This window comes from Mustelus asterias, chromosome 9 (genome assembly GCF_964213995.1).
Source record: "Mustelus asterias chromosome 9, sMusAst1.hap1.1, whole genome shotgun sequence".
Classification (NCBI taxonomy): Eukaryota; Metazoa; Chordata; class Chondrichthyes; order Carcharhiniformes; family Triakidae; genus Mustelus; species Mustelus asterias.
The window spans coordinates 23,502,799-23,527,964 of NC_135809.1; the positions used below are offsets into that span (position 1 = coordinate 23,502,799).

Here is a 25,166-nt window from a genome sequence, read left to right on the forward strand (position 1 = left end):
CTTTTCTCTGGTTCATCACGTAACTGAAGCCCCTCATGCCCAGTACCAGAATTCTTTTTATTTATTAGTGTCACAAGTAGGCTTACATTAACACTGCAATGAAGTTACTGTGAAAATCCCGTAGTTACCATGCTCCGGCACCTGTGGGAGAAAACCAGAGCATCCAGAGGAAACCCACACAGACACGGGGAGAACGTGCAAACTCCACACAGACAGTGACCCAAGCTGGGAATTGAACCCTGGGTCCCTAGTGCTGTGAGGCAGCAGTGCTAACCACTGTGCCGCCCATTTGGGGAAATCTCATTCATACCCACTCTCAGGCCTTGACTTTCTTCCTAAAATGCAATGTCCAAAAGAACCAGTGATTTATAAATGTTTACCATAATTTCCCTGCTTTTGTACTCTGCTTTTATTCATAAAGTCACAGATGCCATATGTTTTTTTTAAAAAGGTTTCATCAACAGAACCTGGCACTTTCCAAGATTTGTGCTTACGAACATCTGGTGTCTTTATTCTTGTACTCCCTGTAAAATTGTATCCTTAATTTATGTAAAATTGTATAGATACCGGTATATTTATATGAGTATAAAATACATTTTATTTTTCTAATGTTTCCTTCATGTTTCATACATGGGATCATATTTCTTCAGTCTTTAAGTAGGCAGCCCTTTTATGTTCAATGAGATTAGGCCAGAATTAAACATTAAACTGGTTTATATTTCTGGCAACAGTAAACAAACACATCAATAGATAGGGTTGGAATTCAAATCAATACAGTTTGCCTTCGAACAGTAATGCAGGATAATAATTTTGCCATACTTTCCACTGTAATGGACCATCTTTCAAAACAATAACTTTGAACCACAAATGCTTAAAGGTGACTAGAACTAGGGGGCTTCCATTTAAGTCAGAGTTGAAAAGAATTTATTTCTCTCAGAATGTCACGAGTCTTTGAAAGTGTATTTAAGAGAGAAATAGATAGGTTCTTGTTTGGTAAAGGGATCAAGGGTTACAGGAAAAATCAGGAGAATGGAGTTGAGAAACTTATCAGTCATGATTGAATGGTGGAGCAGACTCAACGGGCCAAATGGCCTAATTCTGCTCCTATATCTTATGGTCTTAACTCGCTTTCCCTGCAGAGTGGTGGAGGCAGGGTCGTTGAATATCTTTAAGGCAGAGGTAGACAGATGTTTGACTAACAAGGGAGTCAAAGGTTAGGTGGAATGTGGGTTGAGGCCACAATCGGATCAGCCATGGTCTTATTGACTGGTGGAGCAGGCTCAAGGGGGCCAAATGGCCTACTCCTGCTCCAAATTTGTTTGTAACTGCTTTCCTGCATCTTAACCCAAAGTTTGGGCAAAAAATCTGCTCCAGCTGTTTTCTGTTTAAACAACTTGTATTTATGTATTTTTGTCTAATAGTCTGTGTTGCGTCTCTGAGGTGACCTTCATGCTTTTTCTTTGCACATTAGAGATGTCTAACCAGAATAGTTTATTAGGGAACTTTCTATTTCCCATGGGATCAGTTTAACTGATGTCCCATCTGTCCCTGATACATTTACGGGAGTTCTGCTGCTCTGGCATTATGATCAGTCATGTAATCAAGTGACAATTTGGAACACAACCACCACAAATAAAAAACTAGTGCTTCCATTTCATGTGTCAGTTTTTCTCTTTTGATAACCAGCGAATATTTATATTATCGAGCTACTTAAATCGGTTTGAACTCAATTCGGAAAGTAACCACCATAATTCTGAGGAGAACTTGTCTCCATCTACTTATCCAACCTGTCCTGGTCCCCCAATGCTGACACTATAGTTAAGAAAACCCACCAATGCCTCTACTTTCTCAGAAGACTAAGGAAATTTGGCACGCCAGCTACGCCTCTCACCAACTTTTACAGGTGCACCACAGAAAGCATTCTTTCTGGTTGTATCACAGCTTGGTATGGCTCCTGCTCTGCCCAAGACCGCAAGAAACTACAAAGGGTCATGAATGAAGCCCAGTCCATCACGCAAACAAACCTCCCATCCATCGACTTTGTCTACACTTCCCACCGCCTCAGAAAAGCAGCCAGCATAATTAAGGATCCCACGCACCCTGGGTATATTCTCTTCGACCTTCTTCCGTGAGGAAAAAGGTACAAAAGTCTGAGGTCACGTACCAACAGACTCAAGAGCAGCTTCTTCCCTGCTGCTGTCAGACTTTTGATTGGACCTACCTTGCACTAAGTTGATCTTTCTCTGCACCCTAGCTATGACTGTAACACCACATTCTGCACCCTCTCCTTTCCTACTCTATAAACTTTGTCTGTATGGAATATAAGAAACAATACTTTTCACTGAATACTAATACATGTGACAATAATAAATCAAATCAAATCAAATCAAATCCATTATTCAGCCAGCCACTACTATTTCTCCATAAATTGATCATCGCCAGATTAGTATTTCTTATTGCTTTGAGTTATTGAGCTAGAATTTTACCAGGTCCTGGTCTATTGATACCCTTGTAGGCTCTGAATATACTTAATTTCAAAAAGAGTAAGCAGTGGGCTAACAGGAAGTCACATCGTATCTGACAGACGTAATTCAAAGCTCCCTCGTAAGGTGTGGAAACTTGTCGATGTTTAATTAGTTTTGGAGATTTTAAAAAAAATCTTGCTTTCTTCTGGAGACCCCTGTCTCGTATAGAGGTTTAGGACCATGGCTACTTCCTCACCAGAGTTTTGAGGAGATTCTTCAAACACATCTTTTGTGCAACTTCCAGTATCCACTTTCAATCTTAAGTAGCAAAATCTACCTCTCTTTAGGGCATTTGTTATTATGTTTTTATACATAAGCAGACGAGGGTCACCTGGCTTGAGGGACCAATTGGGGCAAGAGTGGGCAATCACCCCAGGGATGTTGAAGACATGCAGGGACAGGGACAGCTGTTGGGGCCGGGGTGGGGGGGGGTGGAGAAGGAGGACCTACTAGCTTCTGTACAGTTTTTCTTGTTAACAAATACCTTTTGTCTACCTGACAAATTCTGTGTGTGTGCATCATTACACTGGCAACGAGGATAGGATGGATTATGAGAACATTGCCTGTGGCCCGACATCTGTGAGTATCCTGTTTTGATTGGAGACTGAAGGAAAAATATACCCAAATGCCTGTCTTTGGGTGAATAGACCCAGTGAGATGTTGTGATTCTGCCAGAACCTGAGGGGCAGATGCGAATGAGCCTTGATTGGCCAATACACTCAAGTGTTTAGAAATATATAGAAAAAAAGGAAGAGAAAATGACCCTTAGAAACAAGAGCTGTGATTTTGTGTTTAAGGAATAATGAGACTAAAGTTAAAAACAGAGCTTTTTTGAAGAAAAAAAGAGAAAAGAGTACTGAGAACAGTGTTTGTAAGTGATTTAAGAAAAATGCCCTATAGAACTATACTCTGTTCTCCAGAAGCGTGAAGAGACTTTAAGACCCCAGTGGGGTCAGGCCGCCAGCTTTCTGCTAGTGGGGAGCTATTGTAAACACCACTGGAGTGAAACACTCCTGGCAGGATTGGGGTGGGGGAGTGGCTAATTATATGGTAATTGTATAGAAATACTCCTTTGAATAATTTATATGGCCCTGCACCTGAAATCAGCATGGAGCTAACCGCACCGGAAATCTGGCTGCCGGAAACTCGCTGAGCCATGGCACCCAGCGGGGAACCCACTAAATGGCCTCTGCCTGGGTCTCCCAACCCACTGCTTGAAGAAAGAAAGTTTGATAATGTGAAATCAACTGAACTGGTAAAAACATTGAAATTGACAGCAGAATCAGCAATTCAAACTGAGAAAGAAACTGACATTATGGCTGGAATTTTATCGCAGAATGGAATTCTCCGGTGGACTTGGGCGGGATATTACGAGCCTCACCCAAGGGAGGTCGTAAAATCCCGCTCTATGTGCCAAAACAACAGCTGAAATGGTCACGCGAATGGAAAAGCCGCAAGTCTGCAAGAAACAGCTCCATGCAAGACCATATTTGGGACTGTACATAGTTAAAGCCTACCAATAAAAGTGTTTATGTTTAAACACACAAACCCTCAAGATGTCATCAATGAGTCATCACCATTACAACAATAAAAAAATCCATATTAAGTACATAATATGACATAGTGCCATGATATGAAACTTTAGTAGTGGATCAAGTTACATCCCTGGAATCATTGTCGCTAGGCCGGATTCCTGTCATGCTCAGTAGACATGGAGGGACGGATCATTCATAAACATGTGGATCATTTAAGGAGTAAAGAGAAGCTCCAGCACTCAGTCTTGTCACCGAGAAATGTTTTTGAACAAATACGGAGTACCAGATTGACCTGTTATACGTCTACATGGAAGCAAGCAGTAATTAACTGCCTGTGCCAGAAGAGGTCCCCATTATTGCAGTTCCTGTTAATGTCGATCCTGTGGAAGCATCTCAGACGACAGAATTATACCTCTCCAGGAGAAACAGAGAATCCGTTCAAAGACTTGATTTATAATTGTCCAATTTGTTTTGTTAGCATTTAGGATGGAGTAACTTGGTTATTGAAGTTTGTATAAAGGAGTTAAAGGGGGGAGGGATGGGATGATTGTCCCTTTAAGGGCAATAAAGCAGACGAAGATCGCCTGGCTTGAGGTACCAAATGGGATGAGAGTGGGTAATCACCCTGAGGGATGGAGCCCTCACTTGGGCAGGAGACATGAAGAAGACATGTAGGGACTTGGGCAGCCGGGTCTGGGAGCTGTCAGCCTCTGTACAGATTATTCTTGTTAATAAATGTCCTTTGTGTTACTGACAAGGTCTGTGTGCGTGCATCGTTGCAGCTTTAATCTATCCTGTTGATTTATCTTCTAGTTGACTTGTCTTGCTTAAGATTGGCAGGATGGTGTGGAAGAAATGCTTGAAGTATAAGCTTAATCTTAAATTTCTCAGAATGAAATCAGTAATCAGAATGAATGCATGAAAAGTAAAGAATTAACATTAATTAAATTTGGAAGGTTTATACAAACAGAACATTCTTCATCATTCATAGAAGCTACGCTATCAAGACCACCAGCCCGGAGACAGCTTGCTAAGGTGGGATGGGGGTCTTTTGGAAGTCCACAGGGGTTCAACAGCAAATGATTGACACAGACTGGGCTGAGCTTCATTCAGCTTGGTGAATAAAAGTGAAATTTTTTTTTTGAAAATTAAGGATATACAAGACAGTGTTTTTGACACGCATGTTATCCAGTCTCAATCTTTAGTTCATGCTTAGTTTCCTTACATCTCTGTTACAAAAGCACGCCTAAAAGGAAGTCTTTTTAACCAGTATACATCGATGGTTACCTCTGTAAATTCAACACTCTTCTCCCGCAGAAAAGGATACAGAAGTCCTAGCACTACATAAAATGCTGGTACATTCCAAGTTTCCCTGTTGCCATCTCTCTTGGTATCTCCATTCCCCAACGGAAACTTCTCTAATAACAGCGAGTGGTGTCACGGAGGCAGCGGGACGTTTAAACGGCTGATTTCCCAAGCTCCTGGAGGCAGGGCTTTCTGAGGGTAGGGATGGGGGGGGTTCCCCGATTCTAGGAATGTTGGGAACTCCAGATGAAAGACAGCTGATTCTGATACTCCCATGGATACATTTCATAAGAGAACACTGTAAACAACCAGGAACAGGAGTCCAGACTGATTCTTCCTTTCTCTATTCTTGAAACACAGTTTCAAGTTTATTTATTAGTGTCACAAGTAATGAAGTTACTGTGCAGGCACATTTAGCAGCTTCTTGAGCTACCCTTGTTGAGATTTGCTAATGCATACTAGTGCAGGGGCTTTCCTTGACTGACTTGGTAACACACAGCAGTAAATACCCCCAATAAGCTCTAGCTGAACCTGGCTGTAAACTGTTGCTAACGGTATATTTTATTAGGCTTCAAAAGTAAATGGTATATTTTGTTTTTACCAACTCATTGAGAAGTTGAGATGAAGAAGGAATTTTCTGCACTGTAAAATTATCTAAGACAATTAATGCCACACTGCTTTGGGAGTAGTGGTAATTCTGTTCATGTCTTTTACACGATGCCTCTCTTGGTAACTTTGATTACACTGGGAAGCTAAATTCCCAGTTTAATATCATGGGTTTGGAACCAAATTAGCATTTGTTGAGTGACGAGCAAATCTCTGCATCCATTTCTGTGGTGATATATATTAAACATCTCAGGTAATTCCATCTCTTTTCAATCACCAGTGTAAGTACCACAAATATACAGAAGGGGCTGGATGCTGAATAGCCTATTGCCAATTACCAGGCACATCACAGACTAATCAGTGTACGTTGCTGGCAAGGGTCAAGCACAAAATAGATGTACATTTGAATCCCTTTTGATAAGCAAAACATACTTTGATTTAAAGTGCTAATTTGAGCATCTGGTGTCAAAATATCTTACACTGAGTGGATGCTTGTCACATTGTTTTTATAACTTTACATTTTCCCCTTAGAGAATAGCATGCACAAGTAGAATGATTCACAAGCTAATTAATCGTCTGACAGAGAGCGACATTAACACATTCTATAGCCGTACCATCTTTAAAACGTCTGATGGGATTGCTGGGCCTTTAAGGCAGGGGTCCCCAAAGCAAATGGGATGGGTCAACAGACACAAGTATTCTAGAGGAATGTCAACCTACTATTAAGAGGCAGAGCTTGCCAGGAATGTCTGAAGCAGGGTCTGAACCCTCAATCTGCTGACTCAGAAACAAATGCTATCACCAAGCCAAAGGCACTTGGAGTCAAGAAATGGTTGCTCCATCATTTAGTAAGATCACAAAAGCAGGGAAGCCATGTTGGAGTTGTATAGCACTTTGGTGAGGCCACAGCTAGAGTACTGTGCGCAGTTCTGGTCACCACATTATAGGAAGGATGTGATTGCACTGGAGGGGGTGTAGAGGAGATTCACCAGGCTGCTGCCTGGGATGGAACATTTAAGTTATGAAGAGAGGTTGGGTAGGTTTGGGTTGTTTTCTTTGCAGCAGAGAAAACTGAGGGGCGACCTGATTGAGGTATACAAGATTATGAGGGGCATGGACAGAGTGGATAGGGAGCAGCTGTTCCCCTTAGTTGAAGGATCATTCACAAGGGCACATAGGTTCACGGTGTGGGGCAAGAGGTTGAGTGGGGGATGTGAGGAAAAACAGTTTTACACAGAGGGTGGTGACGGTCTGGAATGCGCTGCCTGGGAGGGTGGTGGAGGCGGGTTGCTTCACATCCTTTAAGTACTTGGCATGTCATAACATTCAGGGCTATGGGCCAAGCGCTGATAAATGGGATTAGGTGGGAGTTCAGGTGTTTCTAATGTGTTGGTGCAGACTCGATGGGCCGAAGCCCTATCCCTGTAACCCAACGCATTTATCCTAGCTAGTCCCCCTGACACTAAGGGGCAATTTAGCATGGCCAATCCATCTAACCCACTCATCTTTGAGGAAACTGAACATGGGGAGAATGCGCAAACTCCACACAGACCGTGACCCAAGGCTGAAATTGAACCCGGGTCCCTTGCGCTGTGAGGCAGCAGTGCTAACCACTGTGCCACCATGACTCTATGACTGATATTCTACCTCAAAGTTACCTTTGGTTATTCTCATATCACTCAATTTTCAAAATGTCACTGATATGTGATTTGAATATACTCAATAATTAAACATCTACAACTCTCGAGAGCAGGGAATTCCACAAGATTCACAATCCATTGAGTGATGAAATTTCTCCTCATCTCAGTCTAAATTGGTCAACCCCTTATTCTGAGACGGTGACCTCCATTCCTAGACTTCCCAGCCGGGGGAAACATCCTCTCACCATTTACACCATCAAGCCCTTGAAGAATTTCATATGTTACAACCCTCATTCTTTTAAATTCTGGGGATTCGAGGTATAATCTACTTAATAGATCCTTACAGAACAATCCCCTCATCCCAGGAATAATTCTAGTGAACCTTTCTCACACTCCATCCTCGGCACGTATAGCTTTCCTCAGGTAATAAGACCAAAACTGGACACCGTACTGCAGGTGTGGTCTCAGCAAGACAATAATTGTAGTAAGAATTCTTTACCCCTATATTTCAATTGTTTGTAACAAACGTTAACATACCACTTGCTTTCCTACTGACTTGATGTCCCTACATCTTAACTTTGTGATTTGTGCACAAGGACACTTGGGTCCCTCTGTATTTTTGAGCATCAACAATTAAGCATCAACAGACTTGCATATATTACACTAGGTTTACTCATCCAAGTCACTGGTATGAATTGCAAATCGCCTCCGATAAAATTGAGTACAAATTACTATTTTTGTGAATATTCGCAGTTCTGGAGTGAATAGCAAGACAGATGAAGTATTGCCAGGATATCATGTTCCAGGAAGCATCTGAGAGAACACCACCATCTGACAACACAAATGCTATCACAGATCTGATTTGTCTGGGGATTTCAATATAAAACTGTTTGGCTTGGAGTGAAGCCCAAATAACATGGGTATTCTAACAGTTGTGTGTGGGGCGGTGTGAAAATAATCATTAACCCTTTTTGACATGGATCGTGGAATGCCCTAGAAAGGATTGATTATTGTATGTGCCGGGTTTGGGGATGAGAAAGGCAGTATCTAAATTCAGTGCCGCCACAGAATCCATAATAAAAAATACCTGGAATTAAGAATTTATGAAACCGTTGTCGATTGTCAGAAAAACCCATCTGGTTCACTAATGTCCTTTAGGGAAGGAAATCTTCCGTCCTTACCCATTCTGGCCTACATGTGACTCCAGATCCACAGCAATGTGGTTGATACTCAACTGTTCTCGGGCAACTGGGCAACCAGGCAATATAAGCTGGCTAGCCAGCGATGCCCATGCCCCACAAGTGATTAAAGACATAATTTAGAATTGGTCTGAAGATTGCACAATCTGATCAGGCTGCAATAGTACTATTCTATTGTAGTTTACATTGGCTCTACATTTAAAAAATAAATATACAAGTAGATATGCATATTTTCATTATTTTATTTATATATATATATCCTGTCTATGATATTGTACAACCTACTCTAATATATACTAAAAAATGGGGGGGCATGGTGGCACAGTGGTTAGCACTGCTGCCTCACAGTGCCAGGGACCCGGGTTCGATTCCCGCTTGGGTCACTGTCCATGCGGAGTCTGCATGTTCTCCCCGTGTCTGCATGGGTTTCCTCCGGGTGCTCCGGTTTTCTCCCACAGTCCAAACGATGTGCAGGTTAGGTGCATTGGCCATGCTAAATTCTCCCTCAGTATACTGGAAAAGGTGCCAGAGTGTGGTGACTAGGGGATTTTCACAGTAACTTAATTGCAGTGTTAATGTAAGCCTACTTGTGACACGAATAAAAATAATAAATAAATAAATGTTCCAACAAATCAGACTACAATGTTGACGTTATGGTGAAACTTTGTGAATTGAATGAGTATTCCAGTATTTAGAAGATATAAAAAATGCATAAAACTGGAAGTTACACCATAATTGTTTTGTGGGTAGGCAAGAGAACAGAAAATGGCACTGAGGTTCAACAATAAATTGCACCATCGTACTAGCAAGAAGGACAATAAAATGAAGCCTTTTAAAAAAACCACAAAGACCAAAAGTTACAAACAAAGGCTGTTATAAATTGGCTGAAAAGACATGAAAAGCATTATTAGACAGTGAATGGGATGTCTTGTGAGCAGGGAAGCTATAATTGGGACAGTTGACCTTTTGAATGGTCAATGTTGCTATGGTTGGATAGAGTTTTGTGAGGCATAAATGCCATCCCTCAACAAGTAAAAGGAAGGAGTACAAAAAGGAAAAGCAGGGGAAAATATGAAAGGAAAATGTAAAAGCAAGTGCAAAAATAAACTTTCAAGAAGTGTTAATTTGAGAAAACACAAATTGTGAAAATTCATTATTCAAACTTCATTGTAGCGGTAAAAGGTACAAACGCAACTATCTTCAACTTCCAGTCCTTTACGCTCGACATACCAATCCTTTCACTGTTCATTTGGGCCTTAAACAGAAAAGTTAAGCAAAGCAGCAAAGATAGCACACCGCCCTCAACAAGACTTCAATCTCAAGTGAGAGATTATTTGATGTCATTGTACAACTTGAGGGACATTTCTGCTGTGAAATGGAACACTTCACTTTTTACTTAAACACCCACATGTCTGTTATAGGAAGAACCAAAGTTAAAGACAAACCCCCTTGACATCTTGCCTCAAAAAATTGTTTCAACTCTATCCTCAAAAGAGCATTTCTGACTGTGATTTTCTCCCAGTCCCATTTCCCAGCGTATGCATCCAAACATCTGCAAATTATGCACAATTTGTACTGAGGCCACCCAAATGCGTCATAGAGAAAATAGCTTCATTCCAAATGGATGGACTTATTTTAAATTTACTTTCGGAGTTGGAAGGACAATATATTAACCCATTTTAAAGCCACTGTTTTAAATAGGTTACTGATCAGAATCTGAGTCAATAATAGGGCAGCCCTAAATCTGAGCAAGTTTCAAACTTTGTGCTGATGATGGTCTTTATTTTCTATTATTTTGCATCGGTACGTAGCCTGATTTTTGTGGTGTCCATGCACTGGATACAAGTTAGGATACAACTAAAACTTGTGTTCAATAATGCCACACGGTGGCGCAGTGGTTAGCACTGCTGCCTCACTTTGCCAGGGACCCGAGTTCGATTCTCGGCTTGGGTCACTGTCTGTGTGGAGTCTGCACTTTCTCCCCGCGTCTGCGTGGGTTTCCTCTGGGTGCTCCGGTTTCCTCTCAGTCCAAAGATGTGCGGGTTAGGTGGATTGGGCCATGCTAAATTGCCCCTTAGTGTCAGGGAGACTATCTAGGGTAAATGTATGGGGAAAGGGCCTGAGTGGGATTATTGTTCAGTGCAGACTCGATGGGCCGAATGGCCTCCACCTGCACTGTAGGATGCTATATTCTATAAATCTATCCATGAGGGAAACAAATTAAAAAAGGGGAGCATTTTTTCTGAATAGAAGTGAGAGATATTTGATGGTCAAGATATACGATCGCCTGCTTGTGCACCTCAATCGCATTTTGATCCTTTGCCGTCGTCCCATTTACATTTTGACCCAAAGCAATACGGTAAATAAACATTAAATCCGCTTTTACATATATGCTGACAATAGCCAGCGCCATCATTCTGCCATCACTCTTGCTTCCATGGCCATCACTGTGCTTTCAGATTGTCCAACATCAGTCTGTGGAATGCCCTGCCCAGCAAAGCAGTTGAGGCTACCTCATTGAATGTTTTTAAGGCAAAGATAGATAGATTTTTGAACAGTAAAGGAATTAAGGGTTACGGTGAGCGGGTGGGTAAGTGGAGCTGAATCCACGAAAAGATCAGCCATGATCTTATTCAATGGTGGAGCAGATTCGAGAGGCCCGATGGCCTACTCCTGCTCCTAGTTCGTATTATCAAATCATGGATGATAACCAATTCAATACTAGCATAACTAAAACCACCCTATTCATTTCCAGCCAGAAGTTTCATATCCTTGTCCTGGTTCCTTCCATCCCACCTGCTCACACAAGGTGAACTAAGCAGTCTGCAATCTCAGCATTTTTCTGACCTAATATCTTATTCAGTGACAAGACCATCTACTTTACCCTTACCGTTATCCCATCTCTCCTGACACTAAAATCCTGCTGAATGCTCTCACTGTCAGTCTCAAAATGAACATACCAAAATGAGGTGCATAAAAAGATCGGCTGGTAAATTGAGCTTCTCCCTATAAGTTATTTGTAATTAAGCATTGTGACTCTCAATTCTCCCACTAACCAGCAGATAGGTCATCTCCTGAGCAAGGCAAAACATGGAAAGGATGATTCTGTCATCATGAAACTGCTGTATCAGATTTGCAACTCTATCAGTACATCTGGCCAAGATCTCTCAATTTAGTGTGTCAAAGACACTTAAGGATGGGCAATTAATGCTGGCCTTGCCAGGGATGTCAACACCCAATGAACAAATAAAAATATAGTTTCAATTCATCTGTTACCTTGACTTCCATAACCTGTGTCAATGCCTGATCCATCCCAGGATTCCACTGCGCTATCCACACTGGGAATGGTCGCAGAGAACATCTCACAAAACTTGACTGGCTTTTGCACAGTGGGAATGTCATCTTCCGCGTCACTCAATTCACTCAGCTGGCCAGAGACAGATGACTTTTTAGGACTGGACACTGTAAAAAAAAAACAATGACCACCAAACATTTTAGAGGAAAATCAAAGATTATATTTTTAAAAAATCAACACTGAATTCAGTACCTTGTCAAAACAATTATATCTGATGTTGTGTTTTATAATCTCAAGGATTTAGGTTTAAATCCAGCCACATATGAAATGAAGCCTCCCCCCTTTACTTGGAATTACAGTTAAACACCAAACTCTCCCCTCGTTTGTGACTATCTGGGAGTTTCATACAAGACAGGCCCCAGGTCTGCAGAAAAGACTAATTATAGAATCCCTATAGTACAGAAGGAGGCCATTTGGCCCATTGAGTTTGCACCGACTGTCTGACAGGGCATGTTACCCTGGTCCATGCATATCCCCATACCCCCATGCATTTACCCCACTAATCCCCTTAACCTACACATCTTTGGACACTAAGGGGCAATTTATCATGGCCAATCCACCTAACTTGTGCATCTTTGGACTGTGGGAGGAAACCGGAGCACCCGGAGGAAACCCATGCAGACACGGGGGGAATGTGCAAACTCCACGCAGTCAGGTTGGAATCGAACCCAGGTACGTGGTGCTGTGAAGCAGTAGTGCTAGCCACTATGCCACCCATAATAATTGACATAAATCAGTTAACTTGGTAGCATTACATATATTCATGTAACATTAGTCATTGACTAAAGTAATATATTTCCATATTCCTGAAACTAAAATAGTTGTTTCAGCATCAAATAATTCAAGAAGCAAAGTTGAATGCAGCAAATTAAATGCTTACTATCGAGTTGTTTTTTAATCTTTAGTGTGACCGTTTCTCCTGCCATCTGCAAGAGATGAATGGCCTCACTTAACGGTTTACCCTTTAGGCTGCTGCTGTTTATAGCCAAGATTCTGTCTCCAATATGGATGGCCCCAGTCCTGCAACACAAGACAAAAGGCTTAAGGTTTAAGTTTTTTTAAAAAAGTACAGTGCTGCTGGAACAGATGGCACGAACAATGTTTTGAGCTTTGTATAATTTTATGTGCATGCACTGTTTTAGCTTTATGCATTTGAGTCTGATTTATCACAGCTTTATTGCGCATAAAATTAACAATGCCAGAATGGCAATCAAATTTGGTGACAAGAAATAACTTCCACATGAATCACATTCCTGATAATAAATGTAAATCATTATTTCAAATGAGGGGTTTCTTGGAAGGGTGAGGGAATCCCATGGGTCTTTAATAAACTCTGTTTCTCTCCTGATAGATGCTGGCAGACCTTCTGAGTTTTTCCAGCATCCTCTTTTGATTTTGATTCGATTAATTATTGTCACACGTATTGGTATACAGTGAAAAGTATTGTTTCTTGCGCGCCATACAGGCTTTTACAGAAGCACCATAGAAAGCATTCTTTCTGGCTGTATCGCAGCTTGGTATAGCTCCTGCTCTGCCCAAGACCACAAGGAACCACAAAAGATCATGAATGTAGCCCAATCCATCACGCAAACCAGCCCCCCATCCATTGACCCTGTCTACACTTCCCGCTGCCTTGGCAAAGCAGCCAGCATAATAAAGGACCCCACGCACCCCGGACATTCTCTCTTCCACCTTCTTCCTTCGGGAAAAAGATACAAAAGTCTGAGGTCACGTACCAACCGACTCAAGGACAGCTTCTTCCCTGCTGCTGTCGGACTTTTGAATGGACTTACCTCGCATTAAGCTGATCTTTCTCTACACCCTAGCTACAACTGTAACACTACATTCTGCACACTCTCATTTCCTTCTCTATGAATGGTATGCTTTGTCTGTATAGCGCGCAAGAAACAATACTTTTCACTGTATGTTAATACATGTGACAATAATAAATCAAACCAAAATCAAATCAAAGCATACCGTTCATAGAGTGCATAGGGGGAAAGGAAAGGAGAGGGTGCAGAATATAGTGTTACAATCATAGCAAGGGTATAGAGAAAGATCAACTTAATAAAATCAGAAAATGCTGGAAAATCTCAGAAGGTCTGATAGCATCTGTGGGGAGAGAATAGAGCCAATGTTTCGAGTCTAGATGACCCTTTGTCAGAACTGACGCAGTTCTGAAGAAGGGTCATCCAGACTTGAAACGTTGGCTCTACTCTCTCCCCACAGATGCTGTCAGACTGGCTGAGATTTTCCAGCATTTTCTCTTTTTGTTTCAGATTCCAGCATCCGCAGTATTTTGCTTTTAATAAAACCAAGCCTGTAAATAATTTTCTCAGCACATTAGGAACGCTCATCACTTCCTCGGAATATTTTAATTTGAGTTATTTTCAGACCGTGCAAAAATCTAACAAATCGCTCATCTATTATTAATTAAGCTAGTTTCTCCAACCTGTCAAACTATATTTAAAAAATTGTATTTGCTGCAATATCAAGGTGTTACGTTGGGGGACACAGCATTCACATATTTGTACACTACGTATCTGGTGAGTCATGCTGCACATACGGGTAGAAGCCAAGCGTATATATAGATTTTAAATTTCCAAATGAGTCATGGGTTATACAGGGTTGCAAGCTACTCCCAAATTAATGGAGGTCTTTAAACAGATAAGTTGCTAAGTTATAGAGCTCTAGCTATGTAACTTCACATGCTACTGTTCAGCTCAGACTTGCTTTACGACTCCTTCCAAAGTCAATCAGTAATTAGCTGCTTAAGAGTAGCCAGAGCTGACATTCCCTCACGTTCTCCTCTACCTCTTGGCAAGTGGCCAACTTTGAACCAAGGCTCCTCAGACCTGGCTGAGGAAATGGATTGGGGGAATCGTGCATTATTTGGGACAAGAACCCATAGAAAATAGAAGCAGGAGTAGGCCATTCGGCCCTTCAAGCCTGCTCCATCAATCATTTTGGTCATGGCTGATCACCAAATATAATATCCTGACCCCCCCGCACCACACACATCCATACACACACAGATCCACTGATCCCTTTAGCCCCAAGAGCTAATATCTAATTTCTTCTTGAAATCACACAACGTTTTGGCCTCAAATACTTTCTGTGATAGTGAATTCCACAGATTCACCACACTCTGGGTGAAGAAACTTCTCCTCACCTCAGTCCTAAAAGGTTTACTCCTTATCCTCAGTCTTGATTTTGCACCTTACCTTTCAGCCAAACCTCCTTTCGTTAGGCTTGAGATGACGATTGGATCAAAGGGCTCTTCAGTGCCGGATATGGTGATTCCTAACGGACCGCCGTAACGTTTTAATTCCACAGTGTAAATGATTGCGCCAGAGCTTTCTTGTTCATCTAGAATTTAAATAAGAAGGTGTCATAGCTTTTGCACAAAGGTAGCAACTCAACTGTTGAAAGGAAGGAATTTACCAGGTTGCAAACCAAACCAGGAATACGAGAACATTAACACTATTAATCCAACTGGCATGGGCTAAATTCCTTCACTTAATCTGGAAACTCTTTTGCATCACTAATAAAAAAAGGCCTAGCACCGACACTCGTCTTTCTCAATGTAGCTAATGTCATCTTACATAAAGCCCAACCAGGAACCAAACAATGGTTTGCTTCCTCTGAGATTTAGACATGGAAATGTGTTCAATATCTCTCCATCCTTCTTAAATCCATCAAAATAAAATTGGTTTATGAAGTGAGTGAATGAAAAATATCCAGACACCAGACTGCCAATATACTAAAAACCCCATCCGGTAGCATTTATAATGGTAAAATGCGCGAACATCGCCTTAGCTCATTATAATATATATTCCTGGCCCACACTAAAGGATTAATCATATTCTTCAATTATTTTTACATTATTGAATAACATACCTCTAAAATGAGTGTGACACTTAATTATGCAGCATTGACAACAAATTATAGGTTTCTTTTTCAAAGACACTTTGATGAATGAATAAGCGTCAAAGTGTATTTGTGTGTCTACTCGATGAATATGATTCAGAAGGGATCTGCTGTGGTGCTCTTTTGCAGAATTCAAATGTCAAAAGAAACAACACAGCAAATCCTCTAGATTACGTTCTGCTAAATGAGATTTACAATTATGTTCTAGCTATTGTTTTTGAACAACTTAGTTAATGCAGGGAACTTCCTCAGGTGACTTGAGTAATTTTGTTTAATTATGTGTGGCAAAGCGACATATTTAGCAAGATCGTACTAAAATTTCTTCAAAGTGAAATGAATTTAGATTTTATAAAGTCTCTCATAATAAATAAATTGAGGCACAACAAGTCTATCTTCTTATGCTTTTCACCACATGTGCCCATTCGTCTCACTCTCCAGAAAAAGATCTAACTGAAGAGATTATCCACCTTGAAGGCCTTTCTGGTTTACCCTCTGGGTGGTAGGGGTCTGATCCACTTCTTTGCTTACTGTTGTGGGCAGCACGTGGCACAGTGGTTAGCACTCCTGCCGTACAGCACCAGGGACCCGGGTTCAATTCCAGCCTCGGGTGACTGTCTGTGTGGAGTTTGCACATTCTCCCCGTGTCTGCGTGGGTTTCCTCTCGCTTCCTCCCACATTCCAAAGATGCGCAGGTTAGGTGGATTGATCATGCTAAAATTGCCCCTTAATGTCAGGGCAATTAATTAGCAGGGTAGATATGTGGAGTTACGGGAAAAGTGCCTGGGTGGAATTGTAGCTGGTGTAAGCTCGATGGGCCGACGGCCTCCTTCTGTACTGTCGGAATTCTATGCTAATTTTCTTTCTTTTAATTTACATTCCCAGGTATTCCCAATGTTCACCACAGTGAACAATTTGCCTGAGTTAAGCAAAATTCCCACACGATTCCCATCATTTCTGAAGATGCTCATTTGATCAGTTCGAAGTTTCAGAGGAAGATGACCATTCCAATCTCCTCAACATTTGGAGAACCACTTTTCCGCCCATTTCAGTCTATGTTTGATTTATTTAATTTAATTTCACATTTGTTATTTTTTCCATATTTTTGATTCTTTTTAAGATTCGAAAACTGTTTAAACCAGGGGCAGTATTAGGTGCGTGAGGTGAACCTTCAGCCCCCTGCCCTCCACAATTAACTTTAAAAAATTAAATACAGCAAAATGGCACTGACACTGGTTCTCGGTCAGTCCCACTCTCACAACACTGCTAAATATTGTCAAACTCGTGGGTAGTTGTTATGCACAGCCTGCCCTCACTCCGGTCTCAGATTCCCAATGTCCTGCAGCACCGTATTCCCTCAGGGGTCACTCACGAGGTTCCCATTTACTCCCTTACCTGCCCCAAGGCTCCCACATCACTACCAAGGAACTTTCTGATTGGTTGAAAACACAGAATTCGTAGTTAACCAGTAAGAGAAGTGGCAGAGAGCAGAAAAAGAGGGGGAAATTGTGATTGGAGGATCAGTGAGCAAGTGTGGTAAGGGGCGGGGAAGGGAAAGCTACGATTAAGTTATTTTAAGTTTAAGTTTATTTATTAGTGTCACGTGTAGGCTTACATTAACACTGCAATGAAGTTACTGTGAAAATCCCCTAGTCGCCACACTCCGGAGGGGGAATTTAGCATGGCGAATGCACCTAACCAGCACGTAGTTCAGACTGTAGAAGGGAACTGGACCACCCGGAGGAAACCCACGCAGACAAGGGGAGAATGTGCAGACTCCGTATAGACAGTGACCCAAGCCGGGAATTAAACCCAGGTCCCTGGCGCTGTTGGGCAGCAGTGCTAACCACTGTGCCATCACGCCGCCATAAAATGCTGCGTGAGCCTGACATGATTAGATGGCCGATGAACACACAGAGGAAAAGCAGAGGCTGTGACTGGTGGAGGATCAGTGAGCATCTGTGATGGGTACAGAGTGGGGAAAGGCAAAATGGTCATTGGTGGATCAGTGACCACAAAGTGGGTGGGGAGATTTTGATTGGTGGATGAGCAAGCATGGCAGGAAGGGAAGGTTTTGATTGGATCAGCAAGCCCAAAATAATAAGGGAGATTTTGATTGGTGGACGAACATGACTGGAAGGGAAAGAGAGGTTTTGTTTGGATCAGCAAGTCCAAAAGAATAAGGGAGATTTTGATTAGTGGATGAACATGGATGGAGGGGAAGGAGAGGATGTCATTGGAAGTTTAAAGAGTATGCATGGGGTGATCAGGGTTGGGAAAGAGCTGCTTTAGAAACTTCCAGAGTGTCAGGTTCATCTGTGGGCACCCGAGGAAAGTTACTCATATCATTCTTAAGCTCTATGTAGTTTCAATTCAGTTTTTTACTGCCCATAAACTTTGCCACTCTGGGTAACTGCCTCATCGCCCAGTGGTTGCACTGGTCCTGTTTTTTAAACTGTTCCTCAGCCTTCACAGGTACAAGTCTCCATCCTGAGAAATGTTTGAGTAAAGAAGCAAAGTCGAAGCCAAATCTAGCTTCTAAATGAAAAACAAAGGATTACCTTATATAGCAAAACTTTCCCTTGCCACGCAATATAGCCTACAAGGGAGCTGATACGGTAAATTCATCTTCAACCTTTAATTGTACCCCCGTCATCTAAATGCATTACGCTAATGTTCATTAAATCTAGCATTGTTACTTTCGAAGAAAGATCTGGCTTCCATTTCACATGTTGTCCCAAAGCATTGGATCAATTAACTATAAGAGGCTGCAAGCTTCAGCCCATATCATTCCTGACACACGCATTGGAGTGTCTAGAGATAGATATATTAATCATAAAACAAATTTAACCCTGAAGCCTTGGTGAATGATTAAATCAATTTAAAAATTAAAAACAAACGATTATTGTTGTTAGAGCTACAAGGTGAGAGGGAGAAAGTTTAAGGAAGATGTGCAGGGGAAGTTTTTCATGCAGAGATTGGTGGGTGCCTGGAATGCGCTACCAGAGGAGGTGGTGGAAGCAGGCACCTTAGCAACATTTAAGAGGCATCTGAATGGGAACATGAATAGGGAGGGAATAGAGGGATACGGACTGAGTAAGGGCAGAAGGTTTTTTTTAGATCAGTTAGGGCATCATGATTGGCATGGGCTTAGAGGACCGAAGGGCCTGTGCTGTACTTTTTTTTGTTCTTCTTTGCATTAAAGAGGGGCTTCTGATTTCAGTTGTTTGTGTTCAAGTTCCTGTCCTATAATTGGTTGCAGTTTGAAATCTTTGAAACATTTAGGGCATGATTTTTCCTGTTTGCCCACAGTGGCATCAGCGGAAGCACTATGGAAACAATGGAAAAGTAAATGGCGCAGTTGCTATAATAATCCTAAAACCAAAAGCTTTAGCTCTAAAACACACTAATCTTATAAACCTCGCACTTGTAATGGTCGTCGCAATTAAAGATTTGATTTGGTTTATTATTGTCGCATGTATTGGTATACAGTGAAAAGTATTGTTTCTTGCACGCTATACAGACAAAACATGCAGTTCATAGAGAAGGAGAGTGCAGAATGTACTGTTATAGTCATAGCTAGGGCGTAGAGAAAGATCAACTTAATGCGAGGTAGGTTCATTCAAAAGTTAAGAGAACAGAAGAAAAACAAACTGTCAGCAAATTCAACATGAAAATGGCTTTAGTGACTAATCAGCATCCTTTGTAATTAAAATACTCGGCTTCTGCCTTTTGCATTAATTCATCCACAGCTTTTGAACCCTCATCATTTACAACTGCTTGAAGTCACATACTAATATTTCAATCTAACCCCCTCCATAAATTAATCATTACTAAAATCTGAAACTTAGATTTTCATTCAATATTCATGTGAGAATCACTTATGTAGATACAAGATCAGCAGCATATTATTAACATTTAAAATCATGGAAGAAAATACAAGATGCACTGCAGGAACTCACTAAGGCTCCAAGGACAGCACCTTACAAACCCACGACCGCTATCATCTAGCAGCAGATACATAGGGAACACCACCACATGGAGGTTCCTCTCCAAGTCACTCACCATCCCGACTTGGGAATATATCATCATTCCTTCACTGTTGCTGGGTCAAAGTCCTCTAACTTCATCCCTAACAGCACTGTGGGTGTCCCTACACCACATGGACTATGGCACTTCAAGAAGGCAGCTTACCACCACCTTCTCGATGGAATTATGGATGGGCAATAAATGCTGGCCGAGCCAGCGATACCTACCTCTCATGCATAGATAAAACAAAACATGCATGTCCAGCGGAATTGATAGGGATGAATGTTCATCCTCTTTGTTGCAACTTTAGCCAAAGCCCCGAAATTTAATGAAAATAGCGTTCATACTGATTTTCCACATTTCTTGCAGCTCTCCTGATGAACTTTAGCAGTGGACAAACGGGAGGACCCCAATCTTTTTAACCCAATCTAAGGAATGATCCTCCCATTGCAATGGATGCCAAATAAAAGATCGCTGCTTGTTTTTTCTACCTGAGTTGTCTTCATCTTTGCGTATCTTTAGTTTCACAAGTTCCTCGCACTGGTGAAGGATCTGAACTGCATCTTCCATGGAGCAGTTATCCAAACGGATGCTGTCTATGGCAAGTAGCTTATCTCCCAACTCCAATGTTCCAGTTCTGTTTGAAGACACAAAGTTTATAAGAGAACCTTTTAACCATCACTCGAGCTCTTAATCTAATTTCCCATTAAAAGCGGAAATTTGTGGTTTCTACATCTATTGCACATTCTTTAGTTCCTTGCAGCTCCAGTTGATGGAGGGTTAGCCAAACAGCTCTGTAATTTTTGGAGATTGTCAAGTAATTCTAGTTTATATGGAGATATGTATCGACAACTAAGACTAGAAAGTCTTTTGATGACCTGGATTTGAGACCAGGGAGAGATCAGCCTTGATCTGATTGAATGGTGGAGCAGGCTCGAAGGGCTGAATTTGCCGACTTCTACTTCTAATTCCTACGTTCCTATGATGAGCTGGATTTGAGAACAGGTTTAATAACCTAACGGATAAATGCACTGCCGAGTGTACCACCAAGACATACAGGTTAGAGAGACTCACTGTCCACTCCCAGTCTATACTAAGCTAGCTGATCTGTGCAGGGGCAGTGTGCAAAGTCCTGTAAGTAGAGAGGTGAAACATCAACTAAGAATCCAGGTCCTTTTGCTATTCAGTGACTTCTGCTTAAAAATGCCCATGTGGACATCAGATGGATTCTCCAAGCGTTCTCCAAGGCGGCCTTCACGACACACGACAGCGCAGAGTCGCTGAGCAGAGACTGATAGCCAAGTTCCGCATATGAGGACGGCCTCAACCGGGATCTTGGGTTCATGTCACACTATCTGTAACCCCCACGACTTGCCTGGACTTGCAAAATCCCACTAACTGTCCTGGCTGGAGACAATACACATCTCTTTAACCTGTGCTTAACCCTCTCTCCACTCACATTGTCTGTACCTTTAAGACTCGCATTCCAACCATTATTTTGTAAATTGAGTTTAGTGTCTTTATATGCCCTGTTTGTGAACAGAACTCCCACTCACCTGACGAAGGGGCAGCGCTCCGAAAGCTAGTGGCTTTTGCTACCAAATAAACCTGTTGGACTTTAACCTGGTGTTGTGAGACTTCTTACGACATCAGATGGGATCAGGATTGTCAAATCATCTGATGATACTTGCTGTCAAATCTCTCACAGAAAAGGGCAGCTTCAAGACTGCTATGGTTTATAGTACTATATCTGATCAAAAATCGATGAACAAGAGGATTAGCAGAAGATGACAGAAATTATCTTTTTAAAAATTGCACGTTAATTTGAGGCACTGAGGGCCAAATATTGGAACATGGACCAATGACATGTGGGTTTGCATCTATTGTAGGGCCCCCCACTGATTTCAAACATGCTAATGTAGGAACATAGGAATTAAGAGCAGAAGTAGGCAAATTTAGCCCTTCTAGCGTGCTCCGCCATTCAATCAGATCATGGCTGATCTCTTCCTGGCCTCAAATCCACCTCCCCACCTGTTCCCCTTATCCTTTTTTTTATATTAGAAGTATGTCTATTTCCTTCTTGAAACCATTCAACGATTCAGACACCACTGTGCTATGGAGCAGCGAGTTCCACAAATTCACCACCGTTTGCGAGAAGTAGCTCCTCCTCATCTCAGTGTTAAAGCTACCGCTGTGGCGAGTTGCTACAGTGCATTCCTGTAGATAACACACACTGCTGCCGCTGTGGTGGAGGGAGTGAATGTTTAAGGTTTTGGATGGGATGCCAATCAAGCTAATTCTTTTTGCTGGAAGGTACTGAGCTCGAATGTTGCTGCAGCTGCACTCATCCAGGAAGTGGAGAGCATTCCAGCACACACTCCTGTCTTGCAGATGGAGGAGAGGTTTTGTAGGATTAGGAGGTGACTTATTCACTGGACAATACATGGCTTCGGACCTGTTTTTGTAAACATACTGTTTAGCTGGATGATACAGTTAATTGTCAGGTTGTTGGTGAACCCCCCCGCCCAGGGTGATTATGATGGGGGCATCAATACTGAGGTTGAGGGGAGTTGGAGTGAGAGGATGATGGGAAGACATTGTTGAATAGTGACATTAGTAAAGGATCAATATTACATGTAATGTAAAGGAATAAAATTAGTTGATTTGTGTTTTTCATGGATGAGACGGCAGGATATTACTTACAAATTGCCAGTAAAACACCTGAATCCTATATCATAAATATGGAATTAAACTAAGTCACCACTGATCCTGAAAGGGGAGTTAGTGCCCATTATGAAGGTTGATTTTTTATTTGAAGAGTCTAGAATGATATATCGCTGAGGTCAAATGACAAAATGGAAAGACAAGTCATTGCGACTTGTTGGATATGCAAGGGACAGAGGACAGGAGGCTTGTTATAAGAACTGACAGATGATAAAGAGCTCGTAATATATTATATTATTGAAACCAAGGTAACTTTAAGATATTAACACACTGTGAGGAAACTAAATGGGTGGTGTGGTGGCACAGTGGTTAGCACTACCGCCTCACAGCGCCAGGGACCCAGGTTCGATTCCTGGCTTGGGTCACTGACTGTGTGGAGTTTGCACATTCTCTCCTTGTCTGCGTGGGTTTCCTCCGGGTGCTCCGGGTTCCTCCCACAGTCTGAAGATGAGCGGCTTAGGTGGATTGGCCACGCTAAATTGCCGCTTAGTGTCAGGGGGATTAGCTTGGGTAAATGCATGGGGTTATGGGGATAGGGTCTGAGTGGGATTGTGGTCGGTGTAGACTCGATGGGCCAAATGGCCTCCTTCTGCACTGTATGATTCTATGATTCTAAAACCCCTTTAGTTGTAATGGGATTTGTTGTTCCTACGTTTGATTAAATTACAAGCGACTGCTCCACATTCGAGCTTTGGTAAAAACTGTTTAAGTTAAAGTTTATTTATTAGTGTCACAGGCAGGCTTAAATTAACACTGCAATGAAGTTACTGTGAAAATCCCCTGGGACTTAACATGTGCCGTACATATGTATGTCTTATTTTGCAGTGAACTGCACATGGGTCTTTTACAAATATGCAGCTGGATGTATACGATGACCAGTTTTTAAAACTTGCAAAACAAAATACCTCACCTGTGTGCGACACTTCCTTTTTTAATATCGGAAATAATGAGTGGGTCTCCTGGTTTTCTGCTGGCAGGTGCTGTGGTGAGAGAAATTAGTTTTCATATTATAAAACAGTTCTCAAAAAGGAAAACAAATCCATTTTCTTCTGCACTTCGTTGGCCACTGTTTACTTTTAAAAGGGGACGAAGTAGAAAGTGTCAAGAGCTTCATGTTTTTAGGTGTCCAGATCACCAACAACCTGTCCTGGTCCCCCCATGCCGACACTATAGTTAAGAAAGCCCACCAACGCCTCTACTTTCTCAGAAGACTAAGGAAATTTGGTATATCCACTACGATTCTCACCAACTTTTAAGATGCACCATAGAAAGCATTCTTTCTGGTTGTATCACAGCTTGGCATGGCTTCTGATCTGCCCAAGACCGCAAGGATCTACAAAAGGTCGTGAAGGTAGCCCAATCCATCACGCAAACCAGCCTCCCATCCATTGACTCTGTCTACACTTCCTGCAGCCTCGGCAAAGCAGCCGGCATAATTAAGGACCCCACACACCCCGGACATTCCCTCTTCCACCTTCTGCCGTCGGGAAAAAGATACAAAAGTCTTAGGTCACGTTCCAACTGACTCAAGAACAGCTTCTTCCCTGCTGCTGTCAGACTTTTGAATGGACTTACCTTGCATTAAGTTGATCTTTCTCTACACCCTAGCTATGACTGTAACACTACATTCTGCACTCTCTCGTTTCCTTCTCTATGAACGGTATGCTTTGTCTGTATAGCACGCAAGAAACAATACTTTTCACTGTATGTTAATACATGTGACAATAATAAATCAAATCAAAATAATAAATCAAATCAAAAAAAGTGATTCAGAGATAGATGCATATTTGTAACTCCAACACGAGAGTGTGCTGTGCTTTCACAGAGAGTGACAGAGACAGGATTGAGGGGGGGGGGTACTGAAAGGAATGTCAAACTGTCTCAAAGTATTTTTGATAATTTGCCAAAGTCTTGCCCAGAAGAGGACTGAAATCTTTAAGTATTCTCAAAATTAACCTTGATATAAACCATTTAATTTTATTTTCACCAATGGAAATCATTACACAGAGATACAAACAATGTTATGGTAATGGTTTAAGAACTAGAATGGAAAATCATAAACTGCTGCATTGTTGATAATTTTCCACCATAGTGAAGTAGCTCCCAACACCGTTGTCGCTTTATTAACTCATTGCTGGTCAGTTGTTTGCGGCTCCGGATAGTATTGATGTGAGCCATAGAGATAGAATCATAGAATCCTTATGAAGCAGAAGGAGGCCATTCGGCCCATCAAGTCTGCACTGACCACACAATCCCACCCAGGCCCTATTCCCGTAACCCTACATATTTACCCTGCTAATCCCCCGACACTAATGTCAATT

The 25,166-nt window shown here is 41.8% G+C and overlaps 1 protein-coding gene across 2 annotated transcripts in view; it reads right to left on the reverse strand.

Annotated features, from left to right (window-relative positions):
- grip1 (glutamate receptor interacting protein 1) overlaps positions 1 to 25,166 on the reverse strand; it is a 144,173-nt gene that overhangs the window by 9,210 nt on the left and 109,797 nt on the right. For both annotated transcript variants that reach the window (XM_078219825.1, XM_078219824.1), the window contains exons 15-19: positions 23,756 to 23,825; positions 20,613 to 20,758; positions 15,390 to 15,534; positions 13,046 to 13,185; positions 12,087 to 12,272 (exon numbers count right to left, since the gene is read on the reverse strand). In XM_078219825.1, the coding sequence (XP_078075951.1) occupies positions 12,087 to 12,272; positions 13,046 to 13,185; positions 15,390 to 15,534; positions 20,613 to 20,758; positions 23,756 to 23,825 (687 nt within the window). The remainder of the gene's footprint in view (positions 1 to 12,086; positions 12,273 to 13,045; positions 13,186 to 15,389; positions 15,535 to 20,612; positions 20,759 to 23,755; positions 23,826 to 25,166) is intronic.